We start from the raw sequence: 20993 nt of genomic DNA on the forward strand, positions 1-20993 counted from the left end.
TGCAGTGCTAGAGCAAGAGCTTAGCTTATATGCTGAGCGAGCAGGTTTACGCTCATCAGGGCAGGCAGGCTTCAGGAGAGCTTTCTCTACCACTGACCATGTATTCACTTTGAGATGTATGATTGATCAGGCCAGAGTGAGGAAGAGAAAGCTCTATTGCTGCTTTGTGGATTTCCGCAAGGCATTTGACACAGTACCACGAGAGAGGCTCTTTCAGCGCCTGCAGTCTCTTGGCATACCAGCAGATATGACATGGGGCATCTATGCATTATATGAGCAGGTTTTTGGGCGAGTCAGATGTCCAGGAGGTATGTCCGAGACTATTGCTAGCACCATTGGTGTGAAGCAAGGATGCCCACTTTCCCCCACGCTATTTGGGTTATACATTGATGAGGTGGCTGACTTCATTACACGGGGAGGCGGAGATGGAGTTGATTTAGCAGGTACCTCAGTACATATTATGCTCTATGCTGATGATATTGTATTAGTGTCTGAGTCCCCAGGTGGTCTACAGCAGCATCTACATGCACTCGATGATTTCTGCACACAGAGGGGTCTTACTGTGAACCTTGGGAAAACCAAGGTTATGGTCTTTCATACATCGAGACAGGGCAGGAGTCAGCTGACATTCAGTCTCGCAGGATGCCAGGTGGAGGTGGTGACATCATACGTGTACCTAGGGGTTACCTTCTCTGCAGCAGCCACACGCTTTACCATGGGTTCAGCAGCCAGAGCTAGATTGACACGGGGATATGCAGCATTGGCTATGCTAGAGAGACAGTGCCACCAGGCGCATTTTCAGGAGCCCCAGACGAAGGGGTGGCTATTTGACACATTAGTCACACCGGCATTGATGTATGGAGCAACAGTATGGGCGCCAGGCCTTGCTACCTATTGGTGGACACAGATAGAGAGACCACAGGCCCTCATGATGGCACGCATGATACGCAGCAAACCGTCAGTACCTCATGACATTATCCGAGCAGAGTTTGCTGCGCCTCCTATGATGGTAGAGGCCATATTTCAGACTATATGCCTGCTAGACAGATTCAGAGAGATGCCACAGGACAGATTATCATACAGAGCTTTTCAGGCATCTAGACAGTTGGCTGAGGCAGGAGACAGAGGATCATGGTATGCACAGGTCACACATTGGTTCTCACAGCATGGCCTAGACATGGATCATCTACCACCATTCCAGTATGACAGGGATGCACCACATATCCGTCTCTCTCATAGTGAGAGGAACAGAGTATTGAGACAGGATCTATGGCAGTTCTATACACGAGAGACATGGATATCGCCTACACAGCCTCTTCCACTACAGAGATGCTATACTACAGAGATCACTTCATGAGTATCACTGATGATGGATTCATAGAGAGGCCTAGATACATGGAGGGCTTTTTACCACACGGCTCCCGAGTGGCTATTGGTCAGCTCAGAGTTTCATCACACCGATTGGAGATCGAGACTGGCAGAGCAGCACGGATCCCCTGAGAGGAGAGGGTATGCAGATTGTGCAGAGAGGAGGTGGAGAGTGAGGAGCATTATGTATGCAGATGCAGAGCATATACAGCTATCAGAGAGATATCCCATTTTATTCAGAGAGCCACATTCCCTACGCCAGATCTTTGAGGCAGCAGACCAGCGCATACTGGGGAGATTCATTCTAGACATACAGCGTCACAGAGAGACATCATTAGAGGCTCAGACAGCTCCAGAGGGGGGACGACAGACACAGATTACTACATTTTTTCAGAGATCCATCCACTCCCAGCCCCTACACAGTAGGGAATTACTCTCCAGCGAGCAGAGACACTCAGAGCCCGTAGGAGACAGAGGACACCTGGCTTTCGGACACCACGCCTATACCAGAGAGAGATGACAGAGATCAGAGCTCGGTTTCATAGAGAGGGTGCGGAGCGACTGGCTCGCTTCAAAGCAGACCCAGGCAAGTTCTTCAGGGAGCTGTGGACACCCCCTTCATTGATGTATACCATTCTATACCCCCAGTATGGTACAGGATGGAGCTAGCTAGGTTGCATATCATGATTGTATACTCCATGCATATAGCTTTGCATTTTCCTAGTAGTAGAGCTCCATCCCCTGCACACCCAGATTCAGCTTTTTTTCTTCAGTACTTTTTCATTTTGTTGGGATGACCGAGGATACCCCATACAGGTACTCCGATTTGTCTCATAGGCCGAGTTCGGTCTTTTGGAAGACGTTAATAAAATCTTTCTTTCTTTCTCTCTCTCTCTCTCTCTCTCTCTCTCTCTCTCTCTCTCTCTCTCTCTCTCTCTCTCTCTCTCTCTTTCTTTCTTTTCTCTCTCTCTCTCTCTCTCTCTCTCTCTCTCTCTCTCTCTCTCTCTCTCTCTCTCTCTCTCTCTCTCTCTCTCTCTCTCGCCTGCCCTTCGCTGCCTGTCCTTCGCTCTCTCTCTCTCTCTCTTCACTGTTCCGCCTCTTTCTCTCTCCTCGCTGTTCCGCCTGCCCTTCGCTGCCTGTCCTTCGCTCTCTCGCTCTCTCTCTCTCTTCCCACCCACCCTTCATCAGGCCCCCAAGGCAGCAACATAACTCTCTCTCTCTGCTGAATCTCCTCTCTTTCCCTTTCCCCTGCATGACTTGACCCCCCCCCCCTCCCTGTTGCTGCTGTTTCGTGCTGCTGTCATGGATTAATTTTCAGTCCATTGGCTGTGGGAAGTTCTGCAAAAAGTCATGGCCAAGACCGGGTTTAAAGAGGAGCTCGTGAAGGTGGAGGACAAGCGCGGCACAATTATCAAAGAAAACAAGAAGATGGTCGACTCTTCCGTTACCGCAATCATAAACCGCCTCTCCAAACTCGAGAAGGGATTTGACAAAATCCAAGAGCTCGAAGAGAGATCTTCCAAGCAAGAGGCTGAGATTTCAGCCTTAAAGGAGGAACTAGGGGAGGCCAAATTGCATGCTAAAAGTCAAGCGGCTGAAATCTCAGCCCTCAAATAAAAAGGAGTTGGAAGCCACTTCAAAAAGCAAGCTTGAGGATGGAAAACTTCAGCCCTCCTTTATTGAAGAGCTGAATACCATCAAGGAACAAATGAGGATCATTCGAGAGGAGGAGGAGCAACATAAAGAGAAGACATCTTCATGGGTGGAGGTGATCACAAAGACACAAAAGAAGATGGACGAGGCGGAGAAATGGATCGAGGTCGCCAACAAAGGAAAAGGTAAAGAATCGCCACCCATCCCCACTCCCACCATCATCAACATGACCCTTGAAGAGGAGCAAAGGAGGAAGACCCGGGCCTTACATGTACGAGTGTCCGATCTAAAAGACCGTGATGATGCGGAAGGGGAAACCAAGGAGCTCTTCTCTATGATGGGCATTGAAGCCACGCACACAAAGGCATGGAGAGTGGGAAAGAAGAGAGAAGGTAGTGGCGAATCTTCTTCTAAGGAGAGAGCACTTATCATTCGTTTCCCCTCCATGGAAGCGAAGAAGGACTTCTTGAAGAGACGTCCTACACTCAAGCAAACGGGAATATTTCTTGGAGATGACCTCACACTCTCGCAACTTGCCCACATGAAAGAAGTTATGCCCGAGATAAGGGCAGCCCGAGAGAAAGGGAAAGTGGCCTTCTATAGAGATGGTAGAGTGGTGATTATGGAGAGGTGCTCTTCATGACGGCGCGAGACCTATGGGACTACACTCAAAGTTGCTACTTGGAATTGTAATGGATCTCTACGCCTTGATGTAGGGGCTTTTGAGGATAGTTTCACTGGGAGGGACATCATCTTCTACTGTGAGACGCATCAGGCTCCTGGACAGTCCATGCCACATGTTAGTGGATACCGATGGGAGACAGCTTGTAGACAGGAGACTCGTTCAGAGCATAGAGGACGGGGCTCAGGAGGAGTGGCAGTATTGTTTAGAGAGGAGCTACAGCCACTGATACATATAGTCCACAGAGATGAGCAGGCTAGGTACATGTGGGTTAGACTGAGGGCAGAGACCGGCAGATATCTCTACATTGCTATATGCTATTTTGCTCCTAGTACATCAGTGTATGCATCACCTAGCGGGCAGTCTCCCTTTTCTATTTTGGATGATGACATTTGGGAGTTCTCCAGGGATGGTGACATCATTCTCTTGGGGGACTTCAATGCCAGGACCGCCCATAACCAAATAGTATTTTATGATACCTCAGAGGAGATGTTTAGGGAGCTTGATGTTAGGGATATGGGCCTATCTAGACTCTCACAGGATGAGGAACATACAGTGTATGGGCGGTATTTGATAGACATGGGGACTGCACATGGATTGGCCATCCTGAATGGCCTACAGAGATTCCCGACATCGGGCGGTTTCACTAGCTTTCCACATCGGCATGGTGCTAGTACAGTGGACTATGTTATGGCTCAGCCCAATCTCATTCCCTCTTTTCAGGATTTTATGGTAGGCACTAGGCCGGTTGGAATAGCAGTGGATCATGCTATCTTGTCCTTCACTCTCACATTTCAGTTCAGCACCGCTCCATTGGGACAGGTCTCCACACACACTCGTTATACCTTTACGAGGGAGACTGACACCGTATACACGGATGAGATGTACAGACGCCTATGTGCCGAGGAGCCGGGACAGCCATTAGATGAGCTCACTCAGATATTGATAGAGACGCTTCATGCTGCAGCATCAGAGGCATATCCCCATAGTCAGCCTACACGGAGACGATCTGGGAACATGCCCCAGAACAGTTGGTATGATGAGGAGTGCAGAGAGATGAGGATCAGATTACAGAGAGAGGTGCTCATGGGTGTTACCACTCACAGACAGTCACGGATTACCTTCCGGCACCTAGTGTGACGGAAGAAGAGGGCTTATCTTGCTCAGTTAGAGAGGAATTTGTATCAGTTATTTATGAGTCGGGACTCAGGCGAGGCATGGAGACTATTCCATGCGCATTCACCATCACCAGCCATTACCTCCACAGAGATTTGGGGTGAGTATGCAGCATCCCTGTACACAGCACCAGGACAGCCGCCCCTGCCAGACCCATCGGAGCCATGCCCAGAGACGTGTGCTTTCTTTACTGCTGAGATGGTAAGGAAAGCTATTGACAGGATGAGGACTGGGAGAGCATATGATCATGATGGTTTGGTAGCAGAGCACTTTATTCATGCCAGAGATATGCTTGCAGAGCTTATTGCTATGATGTTTAACCGAGCCATGTGTGAGGGTTTTCCTGAGACTTGGAATATGTCCACGATTGTGCCTATCTTCAAGTCAGGGGATCCCATGCTTCCTGGGAATTATCGTACCATCATGATTGGTCACACATTGGCTAGATTATATGCATCTATTCTTGAGCAGGAGTTGAGTAGATGGGCAGAGAGAGAGGGCATACGTGCATCAGGGCAGGCAGGGTTCAGGAGAGGTTTCTCCACTCTTGACCATATCTTGACACTCAGAGCCATTATTGAGGAGAGCAGATTATATGGCAGGAGGATTTATTGTTGCTTTGTGGATTTCCGCAAAGCTTTTGACACAGTACCGAGAGCCAGACTGATGCGCAGACTACAGGAGATGGGAGTGCCCACAGAGCTGATTTGGGGAATCATGGCTTTATACAGGACAGTTGTGGGGCAGGTACGTACTACCCAGGGTATATCTGAGATGGTTCACTCCACTATTGGGGTGAAACAGGGCTGCCCCCTTTCCCCCACCTTATTTGGGATGTATGTGGATGAGGTTTCGGACTATGTAGAGCGGGAGGGTGACAGAGGAGCACAGCTAGCAGGGACATGGATTCCGCTGTTATTGTATGCTGATGATATTGTGCTGATCTCAGATTCTCCAGAGGGGATGCAACATCATTTGGATGCATTGCACGTGTTTGCAGAGGACAGTGGATTGTCTGTTAACCTTGGTAAAACCAAGGTGATGGTGTTTAACACCACAGCACAGTGGTTAGGAGGTCAATGCCCACCTTTACATATGGTCAGGAGACAGTGGAGTATACAGATGCATATACTTACCTTGGTGTGGTTTTTAGTGGCCCACTATTTTCCTTGAGGAGAGCAGCGGAGACCAGATTGACCAGAGCTTATGCAGCATTGGGGAGACTAGAGAGGATGTGTTCGCAGGTTCAGTTTCAGGAACCTCGAACAAAGCGCTGGCTCTTTGACACTTCAGCATGCTGTATGGAGTGGAGATATGGGGACCCTCAGTGGATCACCACAGCCGAGCTGGTAGCACTGATGGATGGAGACGTATGGAGAGGTCCTTGGTTTCTATGATTTCCCGGATGATTAGGGCCAAGGCCTCCGTACCACATGATATTATCCATGCAGAGATGGCTGCCCCCCCATTGGTAGTAGAGGCACTCACTCGATCAGTCTCCTTTATACATAGCACTTGGGCTCTCCCTAGAGACAGATATGCTCGCTTAGCCCTGGAGTATCACAGGGAGACGGATCATGTTGGTATGCACAGATGACAGCTTGGTTCCAACTGCATGGCTTTAGTATGGACAGGCTACCTCCATTTCAGTACTCCCTGGATGCACCCTCCCTCTCTCTCACACAGGCAGAGATTACCAGACTTATCAGGCAAGACTTGACTCAGCTGGACACTAGGAGGACATGGATACAGCCGACACACGAGCTTGGTACGAAGATGGCTTTCTATAGAGATCATCTTCTCCAGCTCACGGAGGATGGGTTTGTGATTAGACCCAGCTACATGGATACTCATCTTTCTCATGGGGTACGGTGTGCTATTGGTCAGATGCGCACGAGGCCAGGATTTGTCAGCTGTGCCAGATGGAGCCAGAGACAGAGTTACATTACATATGTCACTGTCCAGTATATTATGAGATACGAGGCCGTTTTCACTGCCTGTTCAGAGAGGGCTTTGGACCACTTTCTAGAGTCATGAGATACCAGGATCAGAGATGCCTCGGATTGTACTTGCTGGAGCTGCGTAGACATAGAGAGGGTCTCTTGAGAGGGAGGGGATCAAAGAGGGAGAGACACCTACAGAGGCAGATTACAGACTTCTTTCGACCAAAGATTGAGCAGTCAGGTCAGCAGGCATTGCAGCTAGCCCCAAAGAACAGCCGCACCAGAGGTACACTGATTGATCGGGCTATAGAGCTGGGGCGGTCCAGGCGCCCCAAGATGAGAGGCCCATCTCGACACCGGCCCATAAGTTGGGCTACAGGACCCCAAATCTGCTATGCAATGCTGCATCCCCACAGACAATGTTGTACGAACTCAGAATCTGCCGCACATCTAGGACAGGAAGGTGCTACACCGAAAACTGATCTCCACTGATTGGTGGGGAGACCACCATGTAAGAATAACCAAAAGAAACGAGAGATCTGGCTCCTTCTGTATGAGTGCCAAAGTCTATGCCAATATCTACGCTGTATCACTGGAGAAATATCATAGCTCTCCCAATGAGGCCTGAGAGTAGGGATCCTATGCATCTGTCAGGTGAGAAGAAGCCTGGCATTCCGAACAGTGAAACTGAAAAAAGGAAGGCTTTTCAAAGGATCGAAGGCATCAATCCACTCCCACTCTCCTGGAATCCATTGAAGATATCTGATAGGACTGCCACCATATAGCCACAAACACCAAGAGCCATGAGTCACTATCTGAGGAGAAGAGTCAATGAACCAGTGCTTCCTCAAGCGACCAACAATCCTCACTGGACTAAGCCTCGTATTTGGTATAATCTCCTCCATACTACATCTCCTCAATCGCCCACCAGGCATGATAGAATAAATGAGGAAATCTGTATCCTCCTGGCCTGGCAGAGCAATGACCTGCAGAGGTATGCCTATCCTCGAAAAAACTCCTAGCCAACTCGGATCATAGTCTCCGCGAAAGGTCCCAGAAAGCCACTCATGCGGAATAGCTGCATCAATCTGATCAATACGAATGCGAGAGCCCCTAAGATGCTGAGTGGATGTAACTCTCCGATCCTCTGGAAGACTCTTAAAGGTCTTCCAAGCAAGAACTGTGTATGGCCATCTCTCCCATCCTCACCATTGCATATAACGTGATGCACCAAGTGGCCAACCAACCTCATCCTTAATGAACTCGTTCCACATAATAGGTCAGCCTCGTCCAAAGACCTAGGAAGCCTTTGTCGCAAAAAATATCTCATGCTTCTCCATGCTCTGACAATGGCTGCAATAAGAGGGGAAGATGGTACCCTAATATCAGCCTCTGTGAACAAAAAACGTGTGTTGGGCATCCAGTCTCTCCCGACCCTGGGTGTACATCTAGAAATCTTAGACAAGAAAAAATCCTTCCAAGGCTCAGTGCCTGGTAGGAAACCTCTGACCACAAGTTTGCAAAGCAACGCCCTGCACTGAACATCCGGATCGATAATATTCAAGCCCCCCTCTCTTTTGGGATGAATAACTGTGAGCCAAGCTACCCTGGCACGAGTGTCTGAGGTGCCATCCAAGCCCGCCGACCAGAGAAAATTGCGGATCAATCTCCGCAATTGACCAATGCACGCATGAGAGAAGCACCAACAAGAGGCAATAAACCAAGCTGAGGCAAGCAAAACCTGATTAGCCACCAAAGCTCTGAAGGCTAAATCTAATCTCCTGGAGCTCCAATGGAGGAGCTTCTTCCGGATACTCATAAGAACTGGAGCAAACTGCTGTGCAGGAGAAATATCAATCCCAACTTGGCATCCCAAATATCTAGCAGTGCATTCTTTGCTGATCCAAGTAAAACCAAGCTCTGCACCCCAATCAACTCTCCGTGAATCACTAACCCAAAAACCAACAGATTTGTGCCAATTAATGAGTGCCCCTGCTGCCAAAGAGAACTCCTCTAGTGCTACCCGGAAGGAACATAAGCATATATGTGAAGCCTCCAAAAACAGGGCTGTGTCATCAACTAACTCAAAGTCAACCAACTCCTCATGACTACGAAGAGGCACCTCAATCCTGAAATACCAGCAGTGGAGCGGAGAAAGATGCTCATGGCCTCTGCAACTATGATATATAATAAAGGGGCTAATGGGCAGCCCTGTCGTACTGAGCGAGAAACCTGAAACCGCTCTCCTCTATCACCGCAAGCAAGAACTCTACTATGGGCATCACGATACATGCATGAAACTCCCTTGATCCATCTCTGAGAGAAGCCCATATGACTAAGAGTACCCTCAAGAAAGTCCCAATCCACTCTATCATAGGCCTTCTCAAAATCCAAGAGCAGAATGGCTAAGGGCTGATTGCTCGCTTTAGCCCATTCGACGGCCTCCCAAAACGAGAAAATGTTATCAAAGATGCTCCTGCCGTGTAAGAATCCATTTTGGGTATCATGAATAACATCCTGCAAAATTGGCTACAATCTGATGCTCACTGCCTTAGCAAGAATCTTATAGGCAGTCCCAAGTAAGGTGATAGGTCTCCACTGGCCAATCAATGTCTTATCCCCGCTCTTAGGAATAAGATAAATAAGCCCCTCAGTGAGAGAAGAAGGCATAGAACCTATGTCCCACATCTCCTGCAAAGCCAATGTTATCTTAGCCCCAATCTCATCCCAAAAAGTAGTGAAAAAAACAGGGGAGAGGCCATCCTCCCCTGGACACTTACCATGAGGTAAGGCATGAAGAGCATGACTGAACTCCTGCATAGAAAAAGGGGCATCCAGAGGGGCACACATCTCCTCGGTGATCAAATGTGGCAATGCATTCCAAAACTTCCTCTGTGTGCCCTATGTCTCAGATCAGAATGCGGCTCAGCACTAAGAAGCTGGCAATAGAAATCGGTGGCAATCTGTCTAACCATAAGAGGATCTAAGTGAAGAGTGCCATGTGAATACAACTTTCTCTCTCTCTTGTGTCCATGATCTCCAGGATGATTCGGGCTAAGGACTCAGTACCCCATGACATTATCAGAGCCGAGATGGGAGCACCACCGATCGTAGTCGAGGCTCTTGTGTCCATGATCTCCAGGATGATTCGGGGGCTAAGGCCTCGGTACCCCATGAGATTATCAGAGCCGAGATGGGAGCACGACCGATCGTAGTCGTGGCTCTTGCCAGATCAGTGTCCTTCATTCATAGCACCTGGGAGCTTCCCCGACACCGGTATGCACGACTTACTTTAGAGTCCTCTCATCAGCTAGCCATGGAGGGAGACACTTCATGTTGGTATGCACAGATAGCATCCTAGTTTGAGCTCCATGGGTTCAGTTTAGACAGACTTCCACCCTTCCAGTACTCTCTGGAGGCACCCTCGCCTCCGATGCCGAGCAATAATGGCTTTGATCTGGCGATGTTGAGGATGCCGTGGTTGGGATCCTGGTGGGCATGGCCGACGAGCACGACATAAGATAACTGCTCTATCAGTGGTGACTCCCTGGTCGGTGCCCTGATGGCCCAATGGAGGAGGTATCAGGAGGTGTGTGGGGTTGGGTTGCTGGTGCTAGTGCCGAAGAAATCTGTCAATCTAGCCAATCGCAATCCGCATGGCATGGGACATTTTAACACTCAAGTAGCCTGGCTGCTGGATGAATCCATCCTCAGTGAGTGTGAGGAAGTGGTCTCTGTAAAAGTGCATCTTCGTGGGGAGCTCCGGGGGTGTGATCCATGTGCAATGTGTGTAGAGGCTAACAAGATTTGACCAGATGACCTGGTTGGTATCCTCGTGAGACAGTCGGAGAAAAGGGGAGTCCAAACTGTATTGAAGGGGGGGTAGGCGGTCCATGCAGAGCCCATATACTGAGAACCAAGTGGAAACTAGTGCATACCATACTCCAGAGTGCCCCTCAAGCGCTAGCTGTCTTGAGGACTCCAGGGCAAGCCTCGAGTACCTGTGGGGATCCATGTGACTGATGCGATGGAGGTATGTGACTGTCTGGAAGAGTGCCTCCACTACCATCGGGGCTGCAGCAAACTCTGCCTGGATAATCTGGTGTGGGATTGATGGTTTGTTGCGGATCATACAGGAGAACATCATGACCTGGGGCCTCTCAACTCGTTGCCAATCCTCATCGGATAAATCTGCCCCCCAGAAAGCTGCTCCATACATCAAGGCTAGTGTGAGGAGGGTGTCAAAAAGCAAGCCCTTTGTCTTGAGCTCCTGGAAATGTGCTTGGAAGCACTGCCGCTCAAGTAAGCTCAAGGTTGCATATCCCCGCGTCACTCTGGCATGTGCTGCGGGAAGCATGGTAAAGCATGGGCCACTGAAAGTGACACCAAGGTAGACATAGGATGAGAAAATCTCCACAGGATCCCCTCTATATGTGAAGCTCAATCTGGATGTGACGGGGCGAGAGGTATTGAAGACCATTACCTTGGTCTTACCAAGGTTAAGAGAGAGGTCCCGCTGAGTGCAAAAGTCATGTAAGGCATCCAACTGTCTCTGAAGCCCTTCCGCTGAGTTTGAAAGGAGGACGATGTCATCTGCGGCCTATGAGACCAAAACTGAGAGTACATCTGAAGTTGGTGTCTCATCAAAGAGAACAACTAAATGAGACCAAAAAGTACAATAATTTGATTGTCCTATAGTTATAAGAACAGAACTGTAAGACTCCGAGATGATACTGAGTAGAAAATACTAGAAAATACTGAAAAATGTATATCAGGTAGATCCATGTATGCTGATCAGTTAAAGTGTTGCCCTCTCCTTAGATCACGTATCTCTGCCATGGGGCTGTCTAGAATGGAGAGGTCGTAGAAGCGAGGTTTGGTAGAGCTAAACGCATCTTCAAAGCCGGGAAGCTCATATGGACACCCAGAGGGGAGAGGATCTGCCGACTATGCCACACAGAGGTTGAGACGGAGGAGCATTACATATGCCGCTGCCCAGTATACTATGGGATCCGCGCGAGGTTTCACTGTCTATTTTGTGAGGGATTTGGTCCACTCTCCAGGATCATTGACTTGGAGGACCAGCGTTGCCTAGGCCTCTTCTTGCTTGAGCTCCGCAAACATTGGGACACCTTCTTGAGACAGGCCCCAGCCACCCCGCCCCCTCCCTCGGCAGCCAACCATCACCAGTTTCTTCCGGACCCAGGAGGCGGAGGACACCGACATAGTGGATCTTGCGGACCCTCCACGAGCTGCTCTAGGCCTACCTCGCCCGAGAGGAGTTACCTTGGACCAAGCCTCTGCACTCCAGCGTGCCCGACGCCCTCGACCCCCCCGTCGGCCACGATCGCCTCATCAGCTTCAGATCCAGGACATGCTCCACCGCCATCAAGCTACCTTTCCACGTGATATAGCTGAGGGAGACCTCTCGGCCATACTCGTCAGCCCCATGCTTAACATTTTGGAGAGTGGTATACCATCTACTCGGAGCTGATGTTGCTCCCATGTTTTTATGTTCTTAGTATTCCATGATGAGTTTCCATGGACAGTTTTGTATCACCCCAGTGAGATAGCTATATTTATGTTTTCTTTCTGTTTTATTTTCCATTCCATGATGAGATATGCCATGGACATTATTGTATCACTTTGGTCTCATAGGCCAATTGGGTCTTTAGTAGACGCTCACATCAACATTGTTTTTCAATCAACACAACACAACACAAGACTAAAATGTAGACCTTACAGGTTGAAAACTTTGTAGTGGTTTTTGTGAAACGTGTTTAGGAAGGCCAAGACTTCAGACATTGCATTTCGATAAATGCCTTCTGCACCTTCAGAAGGAAAACCCATTGCTATGATCCGAGGAGTTATGTCTGATCCACATGTAAGCATAAGAACCCAAGAGGTGTTAGACAGCTTTATCATTCCGGTGTTGATAAAGCTTGATAAAAATAAAATCCTGTTACTCTAATAATATTTTGCACAATTGGTTAAATAAATATCCAAATACCATTATTCCCACAACCCTTATCCTTTAAGAAGTGAAAAGAGCATGACAGATCAATTATTTTCATTGAAAATTTGTAATATTGCATGGTACCATGAGAGTTGGCTGAGAGAGAGAGAGAAAGAAAGAAAGAAAGAAAGAAAGAAAGATTGTATTAACGTCTCTCTCAGGCCAAAGAGAACTGGCCTATGAGACAAAACCATGTACAATGTATGTGGTATCTCTGAGTATCAGATGGTGCTCAGTGCACAATACAACAACTGGATGAGTGACACATGGCACACTTATCCTATCCACACCTAAGGGTGGGTTCACACACACACACACACACACTAGATGAGTGACACATGGCACACCTATCCTATCCACACCTAAGTGTGGGTTCACACACACACACACACACACACAGGGAGTGTTCACACACACAACGCTCCCAATCCCAACAAACCCCCCTACGGAGAAAAGGTGGAGATGCTTGAGAAAACCTTCAATAGTCTTAATTCTTTGGACTCTAGACTACAGCACATGCTCAAAGGAGACACAATGGCACCAACACTTGTGAACTCTCATGTCAGGCCTGATATAAGAGCTTGACCATCTAACGACAACCTACATCAGCTTTCTACAACTCCGCCCCCCCACCCCCCTCCTCTAAGCAAGGATACCAAATGGGAACGAAGCCTTTTGTAACATTAAGGCATTACAAAATGAAAACACACATAAAATTTATTTAATTCAGTTTTTGGGAGACTTCCCAGGCAGAGAACCCTTGACTCACACATGAAGAAAATCAGAATGCCCAGTTAAATTCTCCCTCATCATTGAGAAATGAAATGAAATGAAATGTTATAATAACGTCTTCAAAAGGCCAAAGTGACCTATGAGACCAAAGTTACAACCATGTGACATCTGATACACTTTCTAGAAAAGAAAAGAAAGAACTGAAGGTAAGTATCTAGCCCTACAATACATCAGTAGGGAGCATCTGGAAGTAGCAACTAGGGAGAGTGCGAAGCTAATGCTACTAGTCAAAATGGGGTACATGAGTACAAGGATACATGAATATGGGGGAGTACAAAAGTGACAGTGAGTACAACAGTATATGGCTGGAGTGGTAATCATCCTAGGAGCTCTAGCATGGGTCTTTGCCGGATGGCCTAGATATCTGCCATAGTGAGATGCCTGGTCGGACGAGCCTGATGCCTTGCAATGATGCTCTGAATCCTCCGGTGTAGGCACCGTCTCTGATGTGAGGATCCGCGAACACTCCGATGTCTCGATCTGCCCAACTGGATAGCTCTCTCAACTAGAGTCCCACGGGGTGCCTGCTGCTGGGCTGTCGGCTGTGTGTCCTCCCGGGTAGTCCCTCTAAAGAAGTCAATAATCTGTCTTTGTGTAGACTCCCTGCCAGTCGCGTGTCTGCTCCTGATAATGGACTCTCTGAGCCTGCGGATCTCCAGGAGATAAAAACCCAAGCATCTCTGATCACAATAGTCCATGACTCTAGCCAGTGGTCCAAATCCCTCTCTCAAAAGGCAATGGTAGCGCCCTCGAATCTCATAATATGCTGTGCAGTAGTGCTCCTCCATCTCTGGCTCTATCCAACAAATCTGACAAATCCTGTCCCCTGGAGGTATGCCTCTAAATCTGCCGGTCTCTATCTCTAACTGATGTGAAGAGGTGCGGATCTGCCCAATGGCGCACCTCAATCCATGAGACAGATGGGTATCCATGTAGCTCGATCTAAGTATAAAGCCATCCTCAGTGGTGCGGAGAAGATGGTCTCTATAGAAAGCCATCTTCGTCCCCAACTCCTGTGAGGGCCTAGCCATGTCCTCCTAGTGTCCAACTAAATGAGGTCCTATCTGATGACTCTTACTAATCTCAGAATGTGTCCAGGTGAGAGAGGGTGCCTCCAGAGAGTACTGGAAGGGTGGAAGTCTGTCTAAACTGAACCCATGGAGCTCAAACCAGGATGCTATCTACGCATACCAACATGAAGTGTCTCCCTCCATGGCTAGCTGATGAGAGGACTCTAAAGCAAGGTGAGAGAGAGTTCCTCCATAGGTGGTATAATTGTCACTACATCGGCTTATTCTCCTACCTCATGATCATCTTCTTCTTTTTCTTCTTCAATGACACTAACCATATTCCAAACTCCATTTCTCATCAAAATGAGATGTTTTCATCTGCCAAGTTGGGAAGTTGGTCCTGCTGAATTTCTCCATCCCGAAGCTATATTTGTTCATCTCCATAGCATTAATGCTTGCAACTGACAGGTAGGCCAGTATGGCAGGTACAACTGGCAGGTACAGCTGGTACAGCAGCAGATGGAGACGGTCGGCAATGAACAGTGGCAGATGGTGGCGGCGATGGCGACGGCAGACGGCGGCGATTTTGACAGAAGCTGAAGCAAGCCAAGGTGCTGGCATTGTGTGAAAGAGCACAGAGATGGAGATGATGAAAGAGGCTGGGGATGAGCTGATCGCTGATGGTGGGGGCAGCAGTGTAGTTGTGCACGCGGGGGTGGCAGCGGTAGAGGGGCAACAATCTGCAACTGACAGTGAGCAGCGGCAAGGTGATGGCAACAGTGAATAAGTGGTGGAAGCAAAGACGACGACAGCAAGCGGGATACTCTGACGCTGATTGGGCAAGTGATCAAGATACCAAGCATTCCACTTCTGATTACTGCTTCACTTTAGGTTCCGGCCTCATTTCTTGGAGATCTTCTCTTTCTTCCACTAAGGCCAAGTACCGTGCTTATTTGGATACTCGCTGGCGAGCTATTATGGTTGATGCAGATGTTGAGTAATCTTGACGGTCTTTTCTTACAGACAACCAGAGTGCCTTGGCATTGGAACGTCCTTCATCTTTTAATGGCAAGACCAAGAACATTGAGGTTCATTTTCACTTTGTTCGTGAGTTGCTTCGTTAAATATCATGATTTCTTTGGAGTATTGTCCCTCTCAGGACAACCTAGCTGAGACTGAAAAGTTACAATGTTTACATGATATATCTCATCCTAGATAGTACAAAAATGAAATGAACTGAATGTACAAGGGTAACAGGTGGGTACACTAGAAAGAAAGAAAGATATATTAAGCGTCAACTAAAGGCCCGATGGGCCTATGAGACTAAAATGTTACAATAATGTCCATGGCATATGTCATCATGGAACAGAAAAAAAAATAGAAACAAAATATAGCTATCTCACTGGGGTGATACAAAATTGTCTAGAATCTCGTCATGCGATACCAGGAACATGGGAGGAGCATCAGCCCCCAATAGATGGTATACCACTCTGCAAAATATCAAGCATGGAGTGTTGCTGCCAAACAAAACTCCTCTAGTGCTACCCAGAAGGAACATAAGCATTTACGTGAAGCCTCCAAGAACATGGGCGAATTGAGTGGCCGAGCCATGCATGTGACTTGGGGGGCAATTGCTTGGCTCTCCCAGTCCCCGGTCCGCAGCTCTTTTATGAGGGAGTGGTACAGACTCCACTATTTTCATTCATAGAGGTATTGCCCAACATGGTTTATTGCAAGATGTTCCTCACTCTTATTATACACCCCCCAGATAGAGGATTGACACCAGTTGGGAGATTGTTGCCAATATTACAGCATGGCAAATCTGGAGAGCTAGATGCACGGAGGCTATTGAGGGTGTCTAGATTTTTGGGTCTTAGTGCATGAGTACTATATGGGGTGATATCATCCATACTCTTATGGCTACCTGGGCTCGTATTCAGGGGTCCTCTCGTTCTGCGGAGGCAAAGCGGGGTATATTTATGCACGAGTGGGACCATAGCATTTTCTTTTCCTCTAGTCCCACACGTCTTTCATGGCATCATGATGCTCCTCAGTGGTTGAAATCACCTTACATATTGGGGTGATTCTATTCTTTCTGGCTTATAGTTGTGATTGTTGTATGTCTTTTTCATACTTAATAGAAGTCTCTTTCTGATAAAAAATAACAATAATATCGAGCATGGGGCTAATGCGTATGGCCGAGAGGTCTCCCTCAGCTACGTCACATGGAAAGGTCACTCGATGGCAGTGGAGCATGTCTTGGATCTGGAGCTAATGAGGGGATTGTGGCCGACGTCCAGGGGGCGGGGGCGGCGGGCACGTTGGAATGCGGAGGCCCTGTCACCATTGGGCCATTTGTCCACCCGTGTTTTCTGATTATTTATGTACATTGGACTAATGTCCATGGCAATTGCATATGTAGGGGATTGATACTCATGTTATACTATGGACTTGGCTTTCCGTTGGGACTTGTGCCTGTGTACATGCCCCGAAATGCTTGCAGGATTGGTGTTCCATTGGGTCTGGTATCTCGTGTACTTGCCTGGAGCACGTCTATTTTGGTATAGTTTCATGAACGGGGATTGTCCATACCAATGTTGCATTGCATACCATCTTTACCTGCTTGCCTGCAATTGAAATCGCATGATGTTTTGATGCTTACCTGACCAATGTGTAGTTCCGGGTAAGGGGACGCCCGCCCGTGAACCATGCGAGTGAAACTGTCTACTGACATGGTTATGTGGCATGTGACAGGTGGTAAGTATTGGTCAAAAACCTAGCCTTGGGAATTAGCACTAATTTATGAGTGAGTGTATATACACTTCATTAAGTTTTGGGCGACCAAAACTCCTATGTTCGCACACTGATGTCCCGAGGTGGACAAAACCCAATGCCCACCGCCCAGACCTTATCCCCTTTGTACAAAGAGACTAACCAGCCATGTGTCCGCTCTAGCTTGCACCACAAGCCACTTGTCCTCTCTACCTGACACCTATAGTGGACAACTCACTCTCTCTCTTCCCTCTCTCTCTAGAAGTAGGTGCCTCCTTCATGAGGCCTCTTTGGTTGTATTTTCTACACTTTCTCCTTCCCAACTCCATATCCAAGCTTGCTAGTGTGTTTTCCAAGCTTCCAAGAGTGTTTCCAGGTGGTGTACACTCTCCCACACAGTCCCAATGACTAAAATTCAGCAAAACAGCTTTTATTTTTGCTATGATTTCTAGTCTTTTTGCTGAAAACCATAATTTCAGCCCTCCTTTCTCAAGTTGAACCAGGGGAAGCTTTCCCAGGGTTCCCTTCATCCTCTTGAAGACTTTTGCCCGCGAAGGATCACGACAAATCAAAGATTTCAACACTCCAAACGCTTCCATCTCGAAGACTTCTGTTGTCATCAACTCTACTTGCAATTTGGTAAGCTTTGATACTTAAATATGGAAGCAAGTAGCAAGAGGGAGGAACCGGACTCCATGTTCACATACCCTGTGTAGTGTTCTCTTGTCCTCCGTGCTCTCTTGCAGATTGTTGCTACCACGTGTTGGTAGAACAATGGAGAGCAGATGGTAGGGAACACGGGCACTTGAGAGGGTAGTGTGAGTTGCAAGTCTACACCGACAACTACATTGTTTGCAATACTGTATTCATATGCATTGGTATGGAAATTTGGTCAGAAATGATTAGCGTTGTATTGATTAGCGTTGTGTTCAACCTGGTCACATTGGTATCTGAGCATACTGTTCTCTTCCACTTATATTGTGAAAGACGATCACCATGAACACTAGCTATACCTACACTTAGAACACTATGGACAGTCATACAGTGAATGTTGGAGATACTTACACAATAGGCGGGGACAATGAAATGCATGCTTCCAATGCTATATAGGATAAGCAAACTCATTAGGAAATAGAAACATGTGGGACAACCATCCCATGGCAAAGAGAAAATGCAAGAAGAAGAGTCCATAGCCTTAAGGGTTGAACTTACTCGTATGCAGGCTCTTCTTTATGCACAACAAGAAGAATTGAAGCTCTACCGCCGTGAGGATCCATTGGTACATGATCGTTTAAAGGCCAAGAAAGCTGAAAATGGCAAATGATTTCTCAAGAGTTGCACATGCAACCGAGGGATGTAGCACGTGCATACTTGGCTCGTACCGACCTATGTAGAAAAGACAACCATCCCACATGCCTTGGTATCCCCACAGGTATCCAAACAAGAACTTATGTCTAAGAGGATGAATCCACATGCTATTGGAGAGAAACTATTGGTAACTTCACACCATATAGGAGTACCCTATGTAGCCCGTGAAGGATACAATGTTTATGGTAGTGGTCAAAATGTATGTCAAATGTCATTGCCGGCTCAAAATGTGCATGCACAACACATGCAACATAGGCTACAATTTTCTCTTGGTGCAGGTATTCCGCATATCTCTCATGCCACTCATGTCTTTGAGTGTGCTCGTGAGGGAGAAGCTATGGGTGAAAATGCACCAATGTGTGTTGAGGGGCCAGCCATGCCTCATGCTTACAGGGCACATGTATCCATGCCTAATGCATCACTTTTTGTTCTTAAATTGATACCAGTCATAGGGGTTGTCCCAATGGACAAACATGCGGGAAAACATGTTGAAATGCAAGCTCATGCATCAAAGTCTCGTGACTTCAGTGTCAAGGATCACAATCTGGTTCGGCTGCATATAAAGGAAACCCTACGGTGGAATTTGCGCTCGCTGAAGCTCTCGCCTCCCCCCCCTGCTCGCGCCTTCGTCCCGCCTGCTCGCACCGGTCTCTCCCCCCCCCCCCCCCCCCCCCCCCCCCCCCCGCCGTGCCCGCCCCCCTTTCGCACCCGTCTGCCCCCCCCGCCCCCTTCCGCCCCCGTCTGCCCCCCCTTTCGCCCCCGTCCTCGTCCCGTGTCCCGCCCCCTGCCCACCTGCCCCCTCTCTCGCATCCGCCTGCCCCTTTCGTGCCCGCCTGCCCCTTCGCGCCCATCTGCCCGCCTGGCCTCCTTTCGCGCCCGCTTGGTCCTGCCCCCCCTTCGCGCCCGCTTGCCCGCCTGCCCTCGCCCTTTCCCCGCCCCCCCCCCCTCACGCCCTTCCGCTCCCGCTCCCCCTCGCCTCACCCCCTCTTGTTGGAAATAAGTGCACACTAGGTGTACTATTTCTCTAGTCTAGTTTCAGTTGAGTCTTTATGTCTTGAGTCTAGTGCCATGTGGCACCGCTACATTCATCCCATAAGTCAGTCTACTCAATCTTGTACTTCTCACCTATATATTGTGGGTGTCACATCAATGAAAGTATCAATCTTGTGTCTTGTCTACACTCATCTCAAGGTAACTCTTTGTCTTTCATTTGTGTTCTTGTTTCATTTCTAGTTTGCTCTTGCTTTCATATTTCTTACATGGTATCAGAGCAAGCTGCTCCTACCCTGTGTTGCCCGCCATAGCTTCAGGCCACCATCTCCCTAGCTGCGCTCAGCTTGTAGGACCAGCCCATTCACATTCTGCACAGGCTGCGCCGGCCTGAACTGTCTGCGCCAATTTTTTTTTTGCTGTCCGCCTGCGCCGGCCTGTTTTCCATTAGCTGCTGCGTACTCCTCTCGTTTTCGTGGAGCTGCTGCTGCCCGCTATACTGTTGCAGCTCTCCTTTGGCTGCCTTCTTCATCGACTCAAGGGTGCGCATCATCTAGAAGAAGCTGCAGATCGACTTTCCTCCAACGAGCTATTTGCTGCATTCAGCTCTGCCATTGCTTCCTCTTGAAGAGTCTACAAGGTACTGTGCATTGTCTCCTTCAGTTTGCTGGTCAGTCCTTTTCTTATCCTCATATCTGCAAACTGCTAGTTCCTCATGCTTCGATGGGCTGTCACATGCTATGGCCTTGACAAGTGGTGAGAGAGCCGGCTTCTAAAAACAGTTTGGATCTCTTCTCTCATTCATTTCTGCAATCTTGTAAGGGAATAGACACTGCCCTTGCATTTTAACAAGAGGTAAGACCTTCCCACATGGCCTCTTCTACTCATTCTCTCATGTCTATCGACAAATTCAATGGGTCCAACTTTCATACTTGGCAAATCAAAATCAAGTGCCATCTTATGAAAGAAAGTCTTTGGGACGTTGTTCACCATGCTGCTCCCGAAGATTCCGACATTGAGCAAGTTATCACTTATGCTCCTACTGCCAAGAATGACAAAGCCTATGTTATCATCTTGCTCGGTCTTGGAGATGATTACATTCATCACATCTCCGACATACAGTCTGCTTCTCGAGCATGGATCACTTTGGATACCCTTTTTGGACCCCGCTCTAAAAATTCTAAGATTGCACTTATGATCTCATTCTTTGATCTATATATGCA

At 48.2% G+C, this 20993-nt stretch overlaps 1 protein-coding gene across 13 annotated transcripts in view; it reads right to left on the reverse strand.

The window, feature by feature from the left end:
* Positions 1-20993, reverse strand: part of LOC147641680 (uncharacterized) — a 131985-nt gene that overhangs the window by 90365 nt on the left and 20627 nt on the right. For 12 of the 13 annotated variants that reach the window (XR_015265889.1, XR_015265888.1, XR_015265884.1 and 9 more), the window contains exon 2: positions 12566-12695. The exons of the other annotated variant lie outside the window; for it this stretch is intronic. Coding sequence is in view for 7 of the 12 variants with exons in the window: in XM_086798346.1 (XP_086654472.1) it covers positions 12566-12695 (130 nt within the window). In the remaining 5 variants the exon portion in view is untranslated. The remainder of the gene's footprint in view (positions 1-12565; positions 12696-20993) is intronic. 13 annotated transcript variants of the gene reach the window in all.

This window comes from Cibotium barometz, chromosome 1, assembly GCF_041138505.1.
Source record: "Cibotium barometz isolate CiBa-2024 chromosome 1, ASM4113850v1, whole genome shotgun sequence".
In the NCBI taxonomy this organism is placed as follows: domain Eukaryota; kingdom Viridiplantae; phylum Streptophyta; class Polypodiopsida; order Cyatheales; family Cibotiaceae; genus Cibotium; species Cibotium barometz.